The 17939-nt window shown below is 49.3% G+C and overlaps 1 protein-coding gene across 4 annotated transcripts in view; it reads left to right on the forward strand.

Annotated features, from left to right (window-relative positions):
* Positions 1-17135, forward strand: part of Dnajb6 (DnaJ heat shock protein family (Hsp40) member B6) — a 53115-nt gene extending 35980 nt beyond the window's left edge. For 2 of the 4 annotated variants that reach the window (XM_013152152.3, XM_013152153.3), the window contains exons 9-10: positions 12411-12617; positions 16520-17135. In XM_013152152.3, the coding sequence (XP_013007606.1) occupies positions 12411-12617; positions 16520-16620 (308 nt within the window). In that variant the 3' untranslated portion in view covers positions 16621-17135. Of the gene's footprint in view, positions 1-12410; positions 12618-15750 lie in introns of all 4 variants that reach the window. The other 2 variants (XR_010048143.1, XM_005003498.3) reach the window with 2 other exon arrangements.
* The last annotated feature ends 804 nt before the right edge of the window (positions 17136-17939 follow it).

Genomic DNA, 17939 nt, shown 5'->3' on the forward strand with positions numbered 1-17939 from the left:
ACTGGTAAGCACTAGACTGTATGTTAGAGCAGAAGGTGCTGGGTCTTCCAGAGGAACATGCAGTCCAGTGTCACCATTGCCTTGTCTTTTTGATGAAATGTTACCTCATCAAGTTATTGATAAAATGAACAATTTCCTGTCAGGTCTGGTTTTTTGCTTTCTGATCACAAAGTTCATTGCAGAGACTTGAGTCCAGCAAGTAAAAGCAGTGCGGAGAAAAGTGGTGGCCATACTTTGTTCAGGGACGGTATCACTGTGCCAGGGAAGAACAGAGGAGTGATTCTTGGCAGCTTGGGAAAGTTGATAGATCCCTTGCTGTTTGTGTTTCTAATGGTCTCTTCATGGATTGATGAGAAATTGGAATGGGAAGCTGAAAGCTGCTTGTGCCTGGGTGTGCTTGGTTCTGCCTGCTCTCACCAAAGACTGACCCAACCTATGGCTGCGTTCGGGAGCTGTGCTTTTGGGTTCACACTGTCTTCATCATGGGGTGCAGGAGGCCTGAGCTCAAGGAGTACACGTGTGCTGGCTGCATTTTTAAATTTCTGCTTGGTTTTCTTCCCCATAGTTTCTCCCAGTGTGTTTGATTATTTCACTGATGTTTTGTTAATTCTCCATGTTTCTTTACAAAATATAAACAAAGATCCCCAAAGTTCAGGCTTAATTTTGGAAGCTCGGTAGTAACTGTTCTAATATGAAGGATAGAAACTCTGGCATCAGTTGCATTTTATCTTTCTTTGGGTAGTACGTCAGAGTGCAGATTTTAGTAGTTTGTAGGGTTAGCTTGAAGTAAAAGTGCCTTGTTGTGTTGGGGTAGTAATGTTTGAGGAACAATGTAGATGATCATCTTTGCAGCGTTTTAAATTTCTGCTTATTAATTACTTGTAAAAGCTTCAAAATTCTGCTTATTCTGTCCTGGTACCTATTAGCTCTCATTACCTTTCCAGGGAATACAGAAACACTGATCTTGTCTTCCTTTGTCATATGTTTTTTCCCCTGTTACTGGGAAGTTCCACCTTGGGCCTTTGCACTGAGGTGCATCCTGACTGCTGCACTAGGTCCCACAACCCCCACATTTTTTAAAACTTAGAAACAGCGTCTGTGAAATTGGCCCCACTGTGCTTGTGCTCACGCTCCTCCTGCCTCAGTCTCTGAGAGTGCTGGGGTGATGGGTGTAGGGCACTGTTCCTGGTTTGTTGTTCTTTTAATTCTTGTATAAGAAGAATGATTTTCACAGGACCCAGCAGTAACTTATACTTCATTCTTCCTTCTTCTGCTCTTCCTTGTCAGTGGTGAAGAGGTTAGCTACTAGTACTTCTGCTCAAGGTTAAGATAAGATAGGCATAACCATTTCTGGGAGGTTTTCAAGCACAGCATGTGTTCAGTCAGTTTAAACACTTGGTAGTGTGTGGTGAAGAGGAAGTCGAACCACTTCATTTTATAATCACAGGATTCTGCTATCGTTTAGAGGCTTTTTTTTAGAGGCGCGCCCCCCCCCCTTTTTTTTTGTCTTTTTCATTTTTATCGGTACCAGGGATCAAACTCACGACTGCACACTTGCAAGGCAGGTGCTTACGCTGCTGAGCTAAATCCCCAGCCCCTTAGAGGCCTTTCTAAAGTGCACAGTATGTGTGCATTAGGAAATATAACATGTGTGCAAATATTGCCCCATATTTGCTTGACTTTAAACTATTTCTCCCTCACAGTTTCCCGAACCCTTAAGGTCAGTCTGATTCTGCTGCTTTATTTTGGACACTGAAGAGCTAATTTTAGGTTTGATGGGCAACTTTTGTTTTTGGTTTCATTGCTGGGATGGACCCTAGGTTATACCTTGCTAGGCAGTTGCTCTTCCACAGCTCTCCCTCTGCAATGTGACTTTGGGCTTCTAATTGCTTCTTGGTTCCTGACTGTTGGGTGTGCTGTTTCTAGCTTTGCTGAGGACTTATGTCACGAGATATAGAGCTCAGTCTGACCCCCGATTTTCAAAGGTAAAATGAGAGAACATTACAACCCTTCTTATTTGCTCAAAAATCAGAGACCCATGGATTCAAAACTAGAGGCAGGTGCAATTTTGGAGTCTTTTTATAAAGTATAATTGAACATTAAATATCTGGCTATTGCCTGCTTTGGGGGTGGGACACTGTTACTGGGAACTAAATAAAGCTCTGCACTGGCACTGAGCTATGTCCCCAGGCTTTTTTCTTCTTCCTCTTCCTCTCTCTCCTCCCTTTCCCTTCTTTCTTTTCTCTTACCCTCCCTCTTGCCCCCAGTCTTATCTAGTTATTAAGTTGGCCAGGCTGGAGTTGAAATTTGATCCTCCTGCCTCCTGGCTGTTAATTTACTTGTATGTTTGCTTCTTTCTTCTGTGCAGGAAAATGTCATCAAGCTATGTTGTCAAGGAGTTAACTTGTTAATTGTTAAGGTCATGAAGATGACTGGGAGCCAAGTATAGTAACACAAATGCCTGTAATCCCAGCACTTGGGAGGTTGAGAGGCAGAGGCAGGAGGAACGGAGATCAGCCTGAGTTACAAACCAAACTCAAGGCCAACCTGAACTGCATAGCCAAATCCTGTCTCAAAAAGATAAAAAAATAAAAATAAAAAAAGAAAGAAAAAGTGACTTGAGTAAGTTAGATACTTGTTAGAGATCCCTCTATAGTACTCTCTTTCCTAATAACCTCCCATTCAGAAAATAACAGACCCTGTCCTGGGTCTATTACTCCTCCCTCCCAACCCCCTTAGTGCACATAGGAGCAATCCGTTGGGTCAGCTTCTAAAAATGGAACGATTCCAGTTGATTGTCATGGACATGCCTTTTTGCTGTGCAGGTCTTATAACGGGCGCACAGGGTTTAATGCCATTTCTCCTGCAGAGGTCTCCAAGGCTCTCTTTGTGTCTTCACGTCCATTTGTGTGTGGGTGTTGAGAGCATTTGACCTCGGCTCAGACTGCTTGCCAGCGTTGAATGCACTAAGTGTGCACTGTCTGCAGCTCTTGTGCTCTGCCTCTGTCTTCCAGGTTTGTTTCTGTGTGGGTCACTCTTCAGTTAGAGGGTCCTTGCAAGGGTTGCATCAGCTCAGCAGACTCGTTGTAGACTATTCTTGTACTCTGTGGTGCAGTGCGCCATCAGCTCAAGGGCACCCCCTTGCTTTAAATGAACAGATTAATTTGGGGAGACTTTATCCAGGGGCAGCGTAGCAGACTCGTGTTTCCCCTCAGCCTAGTGCTGGTGATGAGACTCGGGGCCCTCACATACCAGACAGTGCTCTCCCACAGGTCTATACCTCTAGCTCTTCTCTCTTTTCTTTTGATCTTCTTTTTTATTTTCCTTTCTCCTCTTTGAGACAGGGTCTCAACTATGCAGTTCAGGCTGGCCTTGAGTCACTTTGTAGCCCAGGCTGGTCTCAAATTTGCAAGGATCCTCCTGCCTCAGCCTCCCAAGTGCTGGGATTATAGGCTTGGACTACCATGCCTGGGTCATTTTACTTGATTCTTCACCAGAGCTTGTACAACTTAAGAGTTGCAGACCCATCACTGTTTATGCTCCTTGGTAGTATAACTGTCCAGGGAACCTGCTATTATGAGTGGCCAAGAGAAAGTTCCCTTTACAAAGCCAGGAACTTTGTTTTACTCTTCAGTTTTTATTTTATTTTGTCTTTTTGAAACAGGGTCTCTCAGTTTAGGCTGGCCTTGAGCTCACTTTTTATAGCCCAGACTGGGTCTCCAACTCACAATGAATCTTTCTGCCTCAGCCTCCCAAGTGCTGGGATGTTAGGCGTGAGCCACCACGCCCATCTTACTGCAGTTTTCAGTCTTGGGTTTTATTTATTTTTGTCTTTTTGAGACAGAGTCTTGCTCTGCAGTTCAGGCTGGCCTTGAACTTGAAATGATCCTCCTGCCTCAGCCTCCCAAGTGTTGGGATTACAGGCATGAGCCACCATACCCTGCTCTTGGATTTTATTTTGAAATAGTTTTTTTTTTTTTAAAAAGAACTAGTGACATTACCAATTTTGTCTTTGATTTTCTTATCACTGATATTGATAGCAAAACGACTCGTCATAATTCACAGTGGGCTTGTTTTAGTACTTTACTGTATGATTATGCTGTTGGTCTCCAGAAAAGAGTAATGTGTTGATTTAGAAATCACTTGCATTATATTAATTAAAAATACCAGTTCAGGTTTTTGTTTCATGGTGGGAACAAAAATATAAGTCATGCCACATTCTCTTGATGATTGTGCATTGGATTTTAGGTTTCCCAGGGTGACTGAAGCTCAGGAGCAAGCTTGGGTCTTTGAAGAGACTGGGAGCCACCCTTGTGTCCCTCTCCAGGATTAGTCTCTGCTTGTTATGTTACATGTCCTGTTTACTGATGTGGACTGAGGGAGTGGTCGCTGCCTGATAGCCCCTCTTTAAGTTACAAATAATGTAAAGTTAAGATTAACACAGTAGCTGGCTCAACAGCAAGATGGTATGACGTGTGGGTTGTGAATTTCACAGTTGTGGGATTCAACAAAAGATTGTGTTGCCTATTTGCAGCCAGGAAAAGATCCAGAGTCTGAATTAACATGTGGTTTCTCCCTGCTACTGGGAAGTGAAAATATTGTGATGCAAAACATTGTAAATTGTGGGTTTAAAATCTTAGGCACAAGTGCCTGCTTGGCAAGCGCAAGTTTGATGCCCAATATCAAAAAACAAACAAAACCCCAGAATCATAACTGATTGGTTAAGGCTTTATTTTTTCGTGTTTGTGTGGTGTGGCGTGGCAGTCTCCTCCCCTATGGTGAGCTCTCCACCACTGAGCTCTGATGCTAGCCCTAGTTGATATTTTACTGGGAAGCATTTGCTGCATACATCTGTGTGGTTGAGGCCAACTTGTGGTTATTTTTTTCTTGTTCTCTACATTTATTCTTTCTGTCTGGGAGTGGCCGTTACCTATTCTGTGAGTCCCTCCAGAAACAATAGTTGTGTTGGCATTCTCTGCGTAGTTTTACTTTTCCAGCAAATGCTTTATCCCTTTCCCGCTATTCTCTGGAGGCCCTACCCCCTTAGTGGGCGTGTGGTCATAGATAGTGTATTTTGTTTCCATTGCTGTATTAGGGCTTGAATACAAGCCTTGCACATAGGCAAGCACTCAACCATTTTTTTCTTTTTGAGATGAGAGTCTTGCGGTATAGTTTAGGCTGGTCTTGAATTCACTGTGTAGCCCAGGTTGGCCTCAAACTTACAGCAGTCTTCTTGTGTCAGTCTCCTGAATTCTAGGATTATGCTGGGATTATAGGTATGCATCTCCACAGCCTGCCCCATTTTACAATTTTAAGACTGAGTCTTGTTGAGTTCTCAGGCTGGCCTTGAATGTGTGGTCCTCTTGTCTCAGCTTCCCTAGTGTAGCTAGGGATGTTCAGCTCCCAAGTGCTCTGGTGGGTAGTAGAGGAACCACCTGACTTCCCTTGCCTAGGGCGCAGTACTGTCAGTGTTTCCATGCCTTTTGCTTTTCAATAGGGGAGGCTTCTCATTGTTGGTAGAGGTTTGGGATTCTGGCCTGCAGCTGTGGCTTCCTGCTTCACAGTGTGGCTTGGCTTCAGCTTCCTCCTTGTCTTGTCTGTCTAGCTTTCCTTCTTCCTGCTCTCCTTCTTCCAAGCCCCACAGACAGCGCTCTGTACCTGCACTCACATCTGAGGTCTGGTCTGTGGCAGGTGAAGAGCATTGCCTTTGTGTCCCTGAGCATCACCAGTGCTGAGCACGAGAGCAAGATGAGCTTTGGTGCCTGTGCTGTTTTAGGAGTGGGCTTTGATGGTCCAGCAGGTAGTATGGACGTATGTGTCCCAGACGAGTAGGGTGGGATTCATGACCTCTGTATGGTACACATCCTTCCCTCAACCCCATGGAAGTGTCCCAGTGGAAGGCTTTACTCTCAGCAGAGGACCGGGCCTGGGAGCCCTGGCCTCTCCTGTGAAGATCATGTGCCTGTGACAGCTGTCACACATTCTTGTGACGCTTCCAGATGAGCTCAGTGCCTGGCTTAGGGACTCTGGCAGACCTTGTGTTTTTCTGTTCTTTTTTATTAATTTCATTGAACCTTGTTTTAGTAAGGTAAGATGTATTTTGGGTATTTTTAGTTTCCCAAACGGAAAAGAAACTCTTGTAACCAAATCTCCATATTGGTAATTTATAAGTGTTGACAGTTAAGTTAGCATATACATAAGGGGCCTTGAGTTCCATCCCCAGCACCAAAACCAAGGCACATCCCCAACCCCACCACCCCAAAAAGGAGTTTGTACTAGCAGAAATTGCATCAAAATATTAAACTATCTGGTTATAGAATTAGCAGTGACTTTTTTGAATAACTGGTATGTACTTAAAATAGTTGTTACGCCAAAATTATTTGAACAGTTCCTCCTAAATTTTAAAGAAAAAATGAGCTGTGGCATCTTAGTTCACTAAGGCCACAGATGCAGACATCCGAGACCTTCTGACTGGGGTGTTGGGTGTGGGCTGCTGAGAGGGAGCCATCTGCACATACATTGTTTGACCTGGGGAGTTAGGCTGTGCTGAGAGGAGCCTGTGGCCTCAATTGAGGGCTTGCATTAACTCCTAAAGAGGTTTGAGTCTGTTGGTGGCTTCTTCATGAGAAACCTTATGAAATTTAGTGCTTATTTGGGAGCACCCCAGGGTTCTACAATTTGCAGAAGCCTGTGCCCAGCAAGCCCATCACATGCCTTCTTCCTACTGGTGATTACATACCAGCAAGGGAGACCATGCTCCTGTCTCATTCAGATGGTTTCCCTGATTTTAAGGTATTATGCTGGGAAAGCATTGCATTTACTAAATTTAGAGTGAGCTCTTAAGTTCTTGTTCAGTTGCAGGGAATGTGTAATAGGTATGTGCCTTAGGTATTGTTACTGTCATCTAAAACCTCCCCTGAGGGCTCCCTTTGTGGGAGGTCTGGAAGTCTCCCTGTGGAGCTCTGATTTAATGAGCAGAGGTGATGGAAGCTGGAGGGCTATACGGGGCCCCACCCCTCTGCTCTGGCTTGAAGACTTTCTCCACCTGACTGGCAGAGGTGAGCAACTCCCCTCTGCCTTACCTTTCCCTTGTGAGAAGTTTCAATCCCGCCCCAGATCTAAACCAGTGAAGCCAGCCAGCCGAGGACTGAAGTCTTGGAGACCAGGAGCCAAAACAACCTCTCTTTAGGAATCTGAGGTAGTTTTTTTAAGGTATCATTGTACTGATCTATACAAGTGCATTTATGTTTTTGATACAGTTGGCTTTGCCTTTCTTGATTTCTTTGGGAAGTGGATGGAAGGAGAAGGTTCTGAGAGGCTTGGGCCAGGGTGCGCACGTCCTGGGTGCGGTCACCGTCCTCGGCTCATTCTGGCATTGCTCTGTGGTGGGCTTCGGTGCCCAAGTCAAGGGCTATTGATCCTGTCTTCCAGTAGTCTCAGTCTGGGTACTCCTCAGGAGTAGGCTGCCATGACGTAGAAGGCTGCTGTCCACAGGAGCTGAGGTGTCACTGAACATGGACATGGTGTGACTATCAAATGACGAATGAAAAATGCAGTCTGGTCCTCTGAGCTGCCTCCTCCAGTGTGGGCATCTCAGCTCTCACACACCCTGGCATTAAAAGCCCTGAGTGTGGTACCAGCACCTGGGTGTGGAGACACTTGCCTAGGTGGCCAGTCCCCAGGTGGTGGAGACCTGGGCTGCTTCACTCAGCCAGGTGAGAGCAAATGCCGACATGTGTTGTCCACAGGGCACGCAGTGTTTTAGGGAGGCAGGAGGGTTTGGCGCCCTCTAGGATAATTTGAGACTGAGGTGAAGGGAACTGTGCTGTTCTAGGGTGGTGATGAGGAAGTGAACACTTAGTGCATTCTCACAGCACAGTGTGAGAGGGCACTCACACTGCCCTCCGCAGCAGTATGGTAAACTCTAATACTCTGCCAGTCACTTTGCTTACTATGTGGATTGTTGTGCTGTTTTGAGATAGGTTCTCCTATGTAGTACAGGCTGGACTTGAGCTCACAGTGGAGCCCATGTTGGTCTTGGATCATCATCCTATCTTGCTTGGCTTGCTGAGAGCTGGATGCTACATATGATGTGCACCACCACATTTGGGCTGTCGACTCTTGTCAGAGTCAGATTGCATAACTTGTGGAGTTGTGTTTTGTGTCCTCTCTCCTGTTAATGAACCTGAGCAAAGCAATGTAGTTTGTCCTGCAGCAGTGTCCAGGTGTGGTAATGCCTGCCTGCCATTGTCCCCAGGCTACTTGGAGCTTCTACTCTTGTTACTGCCATACACCAAGGCAAGAGCACTACCTCTGTCCCGCTTTCCCTGCCCTGTTTGTCTGCCCTGCAAGGCCATTGCTGGAAGGCAGCATCTCTTTCAGCTGAGCTAGTTGTGGGTCCCAGATGTAGGCTCATCTAACACAGTGCAGGGATGCTTGCTACCTGGCCTCCAGACTCCTGGCTCCTGCATGGTGTTGCTGTGAGGGGGCAGTGTGTGAAGGAATTGGACCTGTGTCTATGTGTGGTTTTGAGCCCTTCTCTACAACATGGAGACAGGCAAGTCCTTGGGTTACAAGTTTGGGTTGTAGTTAGCTGGTATGAGGCCTAGCTGACCTGATTCTGGGAATGGTGGTGTCAGGGATGCTACAGGTGGAGAGTCCACAAATGAAGCCTGCAGGTGCTACGTGTCTGGGAGGTTCTGAGGCAAAAATTAATGGTGGGTGTTTGGGAGAAATTGGTGTCTAGTGCTCTCCTGCCTAATGATTCCTTTGGTGTGGGGCCTGGCAGGTTCCCCAAGAGCTGCTGTGCACAAAGGGTGGTGGTAGAATGTGGCACTGGGCTTCACACACATCTTGTGGTGTGTTGCTTCTCTGGCGTCCTAAACCCTAGCTCATTCCTTGCAGGGAGAGGGGAGTGGTGGAGGCACGCTTAGGAGCTCCGAGGTAGGCTCCTACGTGGTATCTACCCTGGCTGTGCCTGCTCTGGGCATCCCTGGGACTTTTGGAGACCCTGGTGGCAGAAACCAGCAGCAAGTCCCTTACGTGGAACACGGCGAATTTCAGAGGTGTGTGCCTTAGCAGCTAACCGAAGCCCCCTCCCCTGTTGGTAGGGGGCTGGCATCCTGACACCTTCAGGCAGTGTGTGCTGGGAATGGGAGGTACACCTTCTTCCTGGAAGTGCCCATTGGAAGATGGAAGGAGAGAAATGATGCATCTTGAGGGTTTTCCCTTTCAGTAATGGGGATTGCCTGGAGAGCTGTACCACTGAGAGTATCCCCAGCCCTTTCTTAAAATGTATTTTGAGACAGGGTCTCTCTAAGTTGCCCAGACTGGCATTGATATGTTCATGCTGGCTGGAACCACTTGAACCATGCAGCCATTCCATGCATGGCTGTGCAATCAGGCAGCGTAGGATAGTCCTGTGTATACTCTGGTGGTTTGGTGTTGCCTGGCAATGAAACATACGAACTACAGCTCTGTGGTGGATGTGCCTCCCTCATAGGGGGATTATAGCTTGTGCCACTATGCCTGGCAATACCCTATCCTTGTTTTCTTCTTTAGTCACTTCTCAGACAGATTTTGAGGACCTCATGGCGTCAGTGCCTCATCCTTATTGGTTAGAGGGTGGCTAGAGGGTGCCCTCCCTGAGGCAGAAATGTGCGTTGGACAGATTGGGGCTCCAAACCACTGGCCCACTTGGGATGCAGGCTGTGTGAGTGAATTGACAGGCCAGTGTCCTGCTGTAGAGATTTGAGGCCCAGTGGCCTTTGTGCTGGCCCCTACCCCTGCCTGACCTTTCCTGATGCAGGGGCCAAGGAAGGAACAACTGCATATAGAATTGCAGGGATAGTCACTCTTCCAGAGAGGGCAGGTAGGGTGTGCAGAGACTGTATGGTGGGTCTGGCGGGCGGGTCTGGGGTTGCTGTCCATCCTGAGCCACTCCAAGGGTCCTAAGCCTCCTCCAGGGGACACTGGCCTCTTGGGTTCTAAGCAGTGGCCTTCAGGTGTGTCTGACACCCACTACACACGAGGATAACGTGCTTTGGAAGACTGACTCATGCAGTGGGGCTTTTAGGAGACGACAGTAACTTTCAACACTGAGTTTATCTGCTCAAGTTGTGTTTTGGGGGCGGTTTCATTTTCTAGACAAGCCATGAACGTGGAACTTGCAGCATACAGCCCTCAAAGTTTCTGTTACTTTGCCTGAATAGAGTGTCCTCTCCACAGATAGTCCACCAATAACATTCTTAGATGCAGGAATTTCTGGCATTCCAACTCAGTTCGTTTGGGCTTCGGAAGACCAGTAACTAAATGACAACTGGGTCCATGGGGTCTGGGGATGAACATTTGGAGGGCCCTCTGCGGTCATGCATGCTGCCACGCTGCAGCTGCAGGTGCGGAAAGGAGTGCAGGTGACTGGAGAGCACGCTCTGAACCACATGGTGGAGGCCCCATCCCTGCCTGTGCTCGGAGAAGGCTTGATGCTGGGCTTGCCAGGGATCGAGCCAGCAGCCATGGAGGTAAGTGAGGTTGAGGGGAGGCCAGGATACAGCAGGGAGTGTGGGGGTGTCATGTACCCAAAGCTGTGTTTTCCTCACATTACACTTCATTTGGGCAGTATGCTTTCTAAACATTAGGTCAGACTTGGGGGACAGTTCTCTCCAGCAGTGGGGCAGGCCTGACCCTGGAAGAGCTGGAGTCAATGCCTGGCTTCCTGCTCTTACAGACCCATTATCCCAGATAGCATGCTTGGTTTTTCCTGTGTGTCATGGTGACTGTTGATTGTGTGGTGCCATGGGGTGGGCAGGTGGGAATGCATCCCAGGCCCCTGTGAGCCCCAGAACGTGGCCAGATGAACAGGCATGGTTCCTCTCCATTTTTTCAATGTAACTCACATACGAAAATGATTTCTCCATCCATCTTGTGTGCCTGCTGTCATTGGGGTTCCCAGGCTGAGGAGCTTTTTGCTAGCTGTCCTTTTTTTTTTTTTTTTTTTGCTCCATATCTTCAGCTGGATAGGATGGTACTAGCCCCTGTTTGTTCCCCAACGTAAGCTTGGGGCCTGCTTCAAACCCTCTTGTCTGCAAGGTGTTAGAGGGGCCATCCTGCAGAGATGACAATTCCGAGGGTGCCTAGATGGTTTTATGCTGCCATGTGGTCTCAGGCTGGGAGCTTGAGCATACCCACACACCTGCTTGTTTTCAGGGGAGTGCCCCATGTCCATGTGTGATGGTTTAGCCCTCCTGCAGGAGCTGTAGAGTGGTGATTATGGCCACCTGCACTGTCTCCCAACTTGCCTGTTACAGAGTTCATTGGTTCTAAAGTATTGGAGGTGCTTTTGAAAGATAAGGCATGAGGCCTGCTCAATGGGGGCTTGGGCAGTGGGCAGGAGAGCTCAGTGCCATGCACCTCAGTCCAGGTCAGTAGTTACCCCAGGTCACAGTTTGGGCTGAGATCTCAAAGGCCTGAGCCTGAAGGGGAGCCAGGTGGGGGGCTCCGTGGCTCCAGGTCATCACAGGTAAGGAGCAGATGACACCTGTAGAAATCCTTCACCCTCATGCATTTTCCTGCATTCCAGGGGCTAAATGTACCTTTCTGTTGGGGAAAACAGGATGAAGGGAAGACTAGCTTAGGGGATGACTGCCTCCCTGAGTTTACCCCCAGAAGGGAAGGTGGTCCTTTGCTGCCTTCTGCTTTGGGCTAGGGCCGTGATGTGATGTTGGGAAGGTGCTGGAAGATAGCCATGCTGGAGGAGGAAGAGTGTATGTAGGGATGAGTAGCTCACCACCTTATGCCCACGCTTGGGGATAAGTTCTTCCTGGCAGTTCAGGTGAAATTTCCAGTAATTATAACCTTGTATTTTATTTCTGGTATCTATCCAGTGTGCAAGGCTTGTATTTGTGTTTCAAAAGACTGTTAATAACAGGGGGCAATAAGGCATGTGTTGGGAGCCTGCACAATGTGCTGGGCACAGATGTGGCTGGGAGTCCTCATTGACCAAAGGCACTGGGCTCATGAGGTTACTCCCCATAGGCTACCTACCTGCTCCCTCCTGGGTGTCTGATCAGAGGCCCCAGGGACAGGTGTGGATGAGACCTGCTGGCTTTTTGAGGGGTGCGCCACACAATAGGTTGGCTCTAAGAACTCTCTTAAGGGTAGGTGAACTGGCTGGCTGTAGCTTCTGTAGCTTGGTGCTTGGTTGTACCATTGGAAGTTACAGATGTGCCCTGCAGTGCCACTCGCTAAATTTAGCAGCCTGGATAGGCTTGTTTTTGAGGCTATTTTGTCTTCCTGCTGAAAATGAAGGTTAGGCCCGGCAGTTCCTTAGGTAGAGCAGATCTTGAATCCTTTCTCCTCCAGAGCCAGCCGCCTGGGAGGCGCTCACGGCTCTCTCCATGATGTCCTTTCAGGTGTGGCCAACGAGGATGCCCTCGCTGAGGAGCGCATGCGGAGAGGCCAGCATGCCTTGCCGGCCCAGCCTTCCAGCTCCCGCCCGCCGAAGCCGCCCCGTCCCACCCCGATGGCTAGGTCTGCGCCGCACTACGTGCTGGAGGAGGATGAGGAGCAGGACAGGCCGCGGGTCCCTGGTGGCTGGGATGCCCCCATGAGCTCAGCAGGTGTGCAGAGGGAACCTGGTGTGGCGCATCCCCCACGTGACTCTCCCCCACACCAAAGACAGCGAGGACAGAAGTCACGCCTGTGCTGCTGCGTCCTCACCTGAGTGGGTGGGACAGGGACAGGTGCCAGGCCCTCAGGTAGAGATGCAGGTGGAGTGGCGCCTGAGCCCACCCTCCCCTTTGAGCTCTCCTCCACCAAAAGCTTGCCATGATTAAAGCAAGGCCCCCATGTTCCGTGATGTGCACAAATGTGTTATCTGAGCATCACCTTAGTGCTCCTTCTTGTCACGTGAACAAGGGGTCAATGTCATTTGTACTCGTGCACTCACAGCCACGTTTGCCTCTGCATTAGCTTCACTTTGGAGGCAGAATAGGGCCAGCCTGCCAGGTCCCCAGCAGAGCATACCATGCTGTACCACAGTGATAACAAGGGTGTAGGCCCAGCTCCACCCTCTCCCTCTGGTCTCAGAGTGAGTACCCTAGAAAACTGTGAATGTCTAGGTTCACTGTAGTCTATACCGCAGGTTTTCACTGTGTCAACCAGGTGGTTGTAGAGGAGCTGCCAAGGATTCAGTGTGGTGCAAGTGTGCTCATAGGGTGCTCTCTGCTTGAGACTTGAGACTGAAGCCTACGGTTGCTTTTCTAGAACTGGTTAAGGATCAGTTCCTTAAGTCCCTTTTGGGTCTTCTCAGCTGGAGCTGAGCACCCTTGGGGTGTGAAGAGAGCAGGAAGGGAGTGATGGGAAGAACCACCCTGCAGGCAGGTGTCACCTGAGCTGGAGGGTGCCCAGCTGTTCTGCATGGTGTGATCCTGAGTGGTCCAAGGGTTTGGGGGAGGGGTCGTGTGACAAAGTACAGAAGAGAGTAGCTTTATAGATTCCGCTTCCCTGATGGAAGGGCCATGTAAATATTGGAAAGGCATTGTCATTTCTCATGTTGCCGCAGTAAGAAGTCCGGGTGTAGCTGGCCTGAGGTTGCTTAGCTTCAGATAGGCCAGACCCTGGTCCAGAGGATCCCTGCCCTCTGCAGCAACTGACTGCTGTGTGTTCCCCGGGCCTCCCGGCACTGTGGAGGAACCCAGGGAAAATAGGAGTTTGTAGGAAGAACTGAAAAACTATTCTTCCCTCATGGATCTCATGGCTTTGGCATTTGGAGTCATGGAAAGGTCATGAACTGGGAAACCAGCAGATCCCTCTTCAGGGACGGGCATAGCAGCCTGTGTTCTCACAGGACCTGGTGCTTTCTCTGGTGGCCTTCTGGGCTGGCGCTGTGAGGGCTGGTAGCAAGCCTTCTTCATATCTTCATGCTGAGGGGCAGGAAAGCATCCTGGAAACATTGCTGAGTAGAGCATGGAATAAACTGCAGTTAGACCCCAGAGTAGTCACTGACCTCTGGACAATATGGCCACGGCCATGGAGTTATCTCCAGTTTGCTCATGGCCTGTGCAAACCTGGGTACACTGAGCCTGAGGAGCAGGTAGGCCCAGGTCACTTTGCTCATACAGACTTCCCTGGCTTCAAGATCCCTGTCACAGGAGGCTTAGATGACTTGGCCAGGCTTCCTTCCATGTGTTCCAGTGTGGTTCCTGGAAGTCCTGTAGTGCCACTGTGATGGATTTGAAAATCTTGGCTATTATTTTTTCTTTTTTTGATAGTGGGGATCAAACTTAGGACTTTGTGCTTAGCAGATATGTGCTGTACCGCAGAGATGTATCCTTGGCCCTAATTTCTTAAGAAGAAACACATTGAACACTATCCCCCAGAAGTTTTGGGGACCCCCACCTGTGCTTCAGCTGTGGGTGACAGAGTTCACAAGCCACCTGCTGGAGCCAGCTAAGGGTAGCTGTGTCCTGGACTGAGCTCTGTACAATTGATTGCACATGTGGGGTGTGTCCAGGATACATCTCTAGTAGCAGAGGTCTCAGGTGACCCCAGAGTTAGGTAGCATTGTAATACCTTGGCAGTGCTGGGGATCTGGTAGCTGTGCAAGTTACTGGGACAGGAGTGAGGGCCCCACCGTGTGCTTTCATGTGGTAGCACTGGCCTTTTCAAGATGTTTGTGGTGCGGGAGAAGGAGCTGAGGGCCTCCTGCACGCTAAGTGCTTGCTTTTGCCACCCAGCCTGTCCCCAGCTTTGTCCCCAGCCTGTCTGCTCCTTGACTGTGCTGTGCTCTTGAACCACTGACTTCCTCTAAAACCAGTGGTGCCTGGTGGAGAGGGTAGCGATATCTAGGTGGACGCAGCAGTTCATAAAAGGGAAACTTGAAAGAAGACCTCACAGTGTTTTGCATTTGTGGGTGCCACACACTGTCTGGAACATGTGACCCTTAGAAAGGGAAATTTAAAGTATTGGGAAGTTTATTCAACATGAAGCAGGTATGTGTGAAATGATGAATAGATGGATTAAGTTTCATGTATGTTTGAAGAGAACTGCTTGTCCTGAGTGCCGGGACTCCTGGCTGCAGCTGGAGGCTGTGCTGAATGTCTCTTAGCTCCCGACCCCTGTGCCTGCTCCTACGGCGACTAACACACGCACACTGCTGTGCTTCCCTGCTTTGCATTCTGTATGGCCATGCTTGAGAACCTTTCCACCCTGTGGAGGAGGCTGGCCTTCTGGGCCTCCTGTAGTTCAGGTTCCGTCCATGCTTTGCCCAGCCCCCTGGTATGGGTGAGGTGTTAGCCGTTGCAGAGCTGAGAGCTGACCCCTTCGTCCAGAGGGTGAGTGACTCTCCTTTGACTTTGGCTGGATAAGTGGGTCATGCAGGCATTAGCTTTAAGCGTAGAGCAGAGGGAGAAAGAGAGGTGCTTTCTCATGGTGGGAACTGAGCCATGAGAATGACCCTCCACGGCAGGGTGTCCCATCAGAGGTGTGGACTGGAGGATGAGCAAGTGGGTGACAAAGGACAGGTGAAGCCCCTGCCCTGACAGCGCTGGCCTTCCGGCCTAGTGCGGTGTACACACCTCCCTCCATGTGCACTGTGACCTCTCAGACCATTGGCAGAGGTTCAGTGTGCAGTTTCTGCTGAGGCCGGATGCCAACTGAGGAAGGCCATGTTTGTTGCTTTTGTCTTACTGTGGGGAGGTACTGTGGCCGCCTGACTCTCATGGCAGTGTTTCACAAGCCGTGTTTCCTTAGGATTTAAAGAAGGTGGCAAGAGGAAGAAGCAGAAGCAGAGAGAGGAGTCGAAGAAGAAGAAGTCGACCAAAGGGAACCACTAGGCTGAACTTGCCCGGCAGACATGCAGCCCCGCCCGCTCACGGGTGGCCGGCCCGTGCTAGGTAGTGGCTGCCTTTCAGTGCTGTCCAGGGCCACCTCGCTTAGCAGGATATGGACGTGTGCTCACGGATCGTAGGATCAGGGGCCTCGAGACAGGTGACACCATGGGTGGCTTGGTAGACGTTTGGGATACAGCTCGACTTCCTGACTCCGCTTTTCCCCAGCACTAAATCCGTCAGCGCTTTCCTCTAGCTGTAAGCAGTCCATCTTTTTCTTTCTACCTTCTCCACCACTATGCCTCTTATGAGGTCTTTGTAGCTGTGAGGTGCAGGAAGGTGTGGACAGGGCATGGGCCTACTATCGGGAGATGATGGTCCTTCTCCGTGGCGCCAGTGTGTGAAGTGATATGCAGTTCACTGCAGCGTAGTTTTGGAGGTTGTGACTGCAATCAGCTCAGTGGCTTCTGGTCTGTTGAGAGCAGTCCTACCACAGGCCATCGTGAGTCACTGCAGGTGGAAAATCATTCCTTCTAGTCATTGCCCTAGTTCCAGTTCTCTCCAGGGAGTCTGAAGTCGACTCTATATATTGTTTAGTGTGTTTGCTAAACCTCATGGTTTGGATATTTTTTTTTTTTAATTTTTTTTTTAAGATAAGCTCTGTTCAGCAAAAACATTTTTGTCTTTTGTAGGTCAGGATCATCATGCTGGGGAAAAAAGAGGCTGGCTGGTTATTTATGCAGAATCGTGGACACACACGCACACATACACACAGAATATAATCAGCTCTTGAGCTATAAGCTTCAACTAAACATTTGAGTTTGCAAACATTGATCCCCTAAAAAGCCCCTTTATTCTTTCAAGCTTCTGCCCAGCTTTCCGTGCTCGTTTCACCTGCACGATGTGTTGCTTCTTAGCCTTCTGTTTTCTTGAGCACCAGCTAGACCTCGGGTGTTCCCTGACTTCCTGCCTGCATGTTTCTCCTGGGGATGCTGTCCACAGTGTTGCCCCTCTGCCCTCTTGGGAGTGAGGACACAGTGAAAACAGTGACGTGGTAAAAATCCTGCAGTCTGATCCAGCAGCCCTGAATCCAGGCAGGGGTGTTAGAACTGGAGGCCTGAAACAAGTGTCACTTGTGATTTCACACTGGTCACGTGGATTTGCTGTGTTTATTCGGATTTGATGGGAAGCAGTACAGTTGGCTGGGTGGTGAGTGGATTGGATTGAATGCTTGTTGTGGAAATTGTCACCCTGAGCTGTAATGTACTTTAATGCTACCAACATAAATAAAATGTGTGATTAAGGCTAGCTCTCTTGCTCCTTTCATGGTATTGGTAAACTATACTATTATAAATAATAAAAGCCCTCTTCTGTGTTTCCCCTTGTGCAAGATACAGTGATGTTGGGGCAGAAGATGGCATGCCGTCTGATGTAGAGGTTGTCCTGGGAGCTTAGCAGTTTGAGATCCTGAAATCCCTGGCATGGGCTGCTGAGGGCCAGGCTTCTATGGGATGTGGCTTACTTACTCTGAAGAGATGAGTTGTAGGTCTAGCTGCTCAGGTCCTTGCTAGGTCACCAAGGCTGGGTGGTTCCCTGCAGTCTGTACCTCCAGAGGCTGATTGGTGGGTGGTAAGGAATAAGGCTTGTCATGGTGGGCGGTAGGGTGTCACAGTCCTACTGTGCCTGCTCTGGACGAGAGCCCTCACCAGAGTGGCTAGGATCTGTGTCCTCAGATGATGCAAGGTCACCTGCAGGCTGAGGCAGCTCCTTCCCTGCCATGTGACAGGAAGGGAGCAGCGTCCACAGAGTTGCTGCTGCGTGACTGGTCAGCAGCTCGCACACTTGCTCTTCAAGGAGGAAATGGTATGAGGCACCTGGCTCCAGGGCCCCAGGCAGCATCAGTGCTGGCGCTTCTCAGCAGCTGCTCTTTGCCACCATCAGGGCTGCTTCACTGTCCCCATGGACAGCTGTGGGAACCTACTGGAGGTTGGTGCAGCAATGCCTGGGTGTCTCGTCCTCATCTATGTTTGTCACCTTTGGGTGCTGGGTGGCAGTGGTGTTGGGACTGTCAGGTGCCCCTGTATCTCACTGGGCACCCCTTGCTCCCTCAGT

Source organism: Cavia porcellus, unplaced genomic scaffold (genome assembly GCF_034190915.1).
Source record: "Cavia porcellus strain 051 isolate PalLab524CR breed Dunkin Hartley unplaced genomic scaffold, mCavPor4.1 scaffold_6, whole genome shotgun sequence".
In the NCBI taxonomy this organism is placed as follows: Eukaryota; Metazoa; Chordata; class Mammalia; order Rodentia; family Caviidae; genus Cavia; species Cavia porcellus.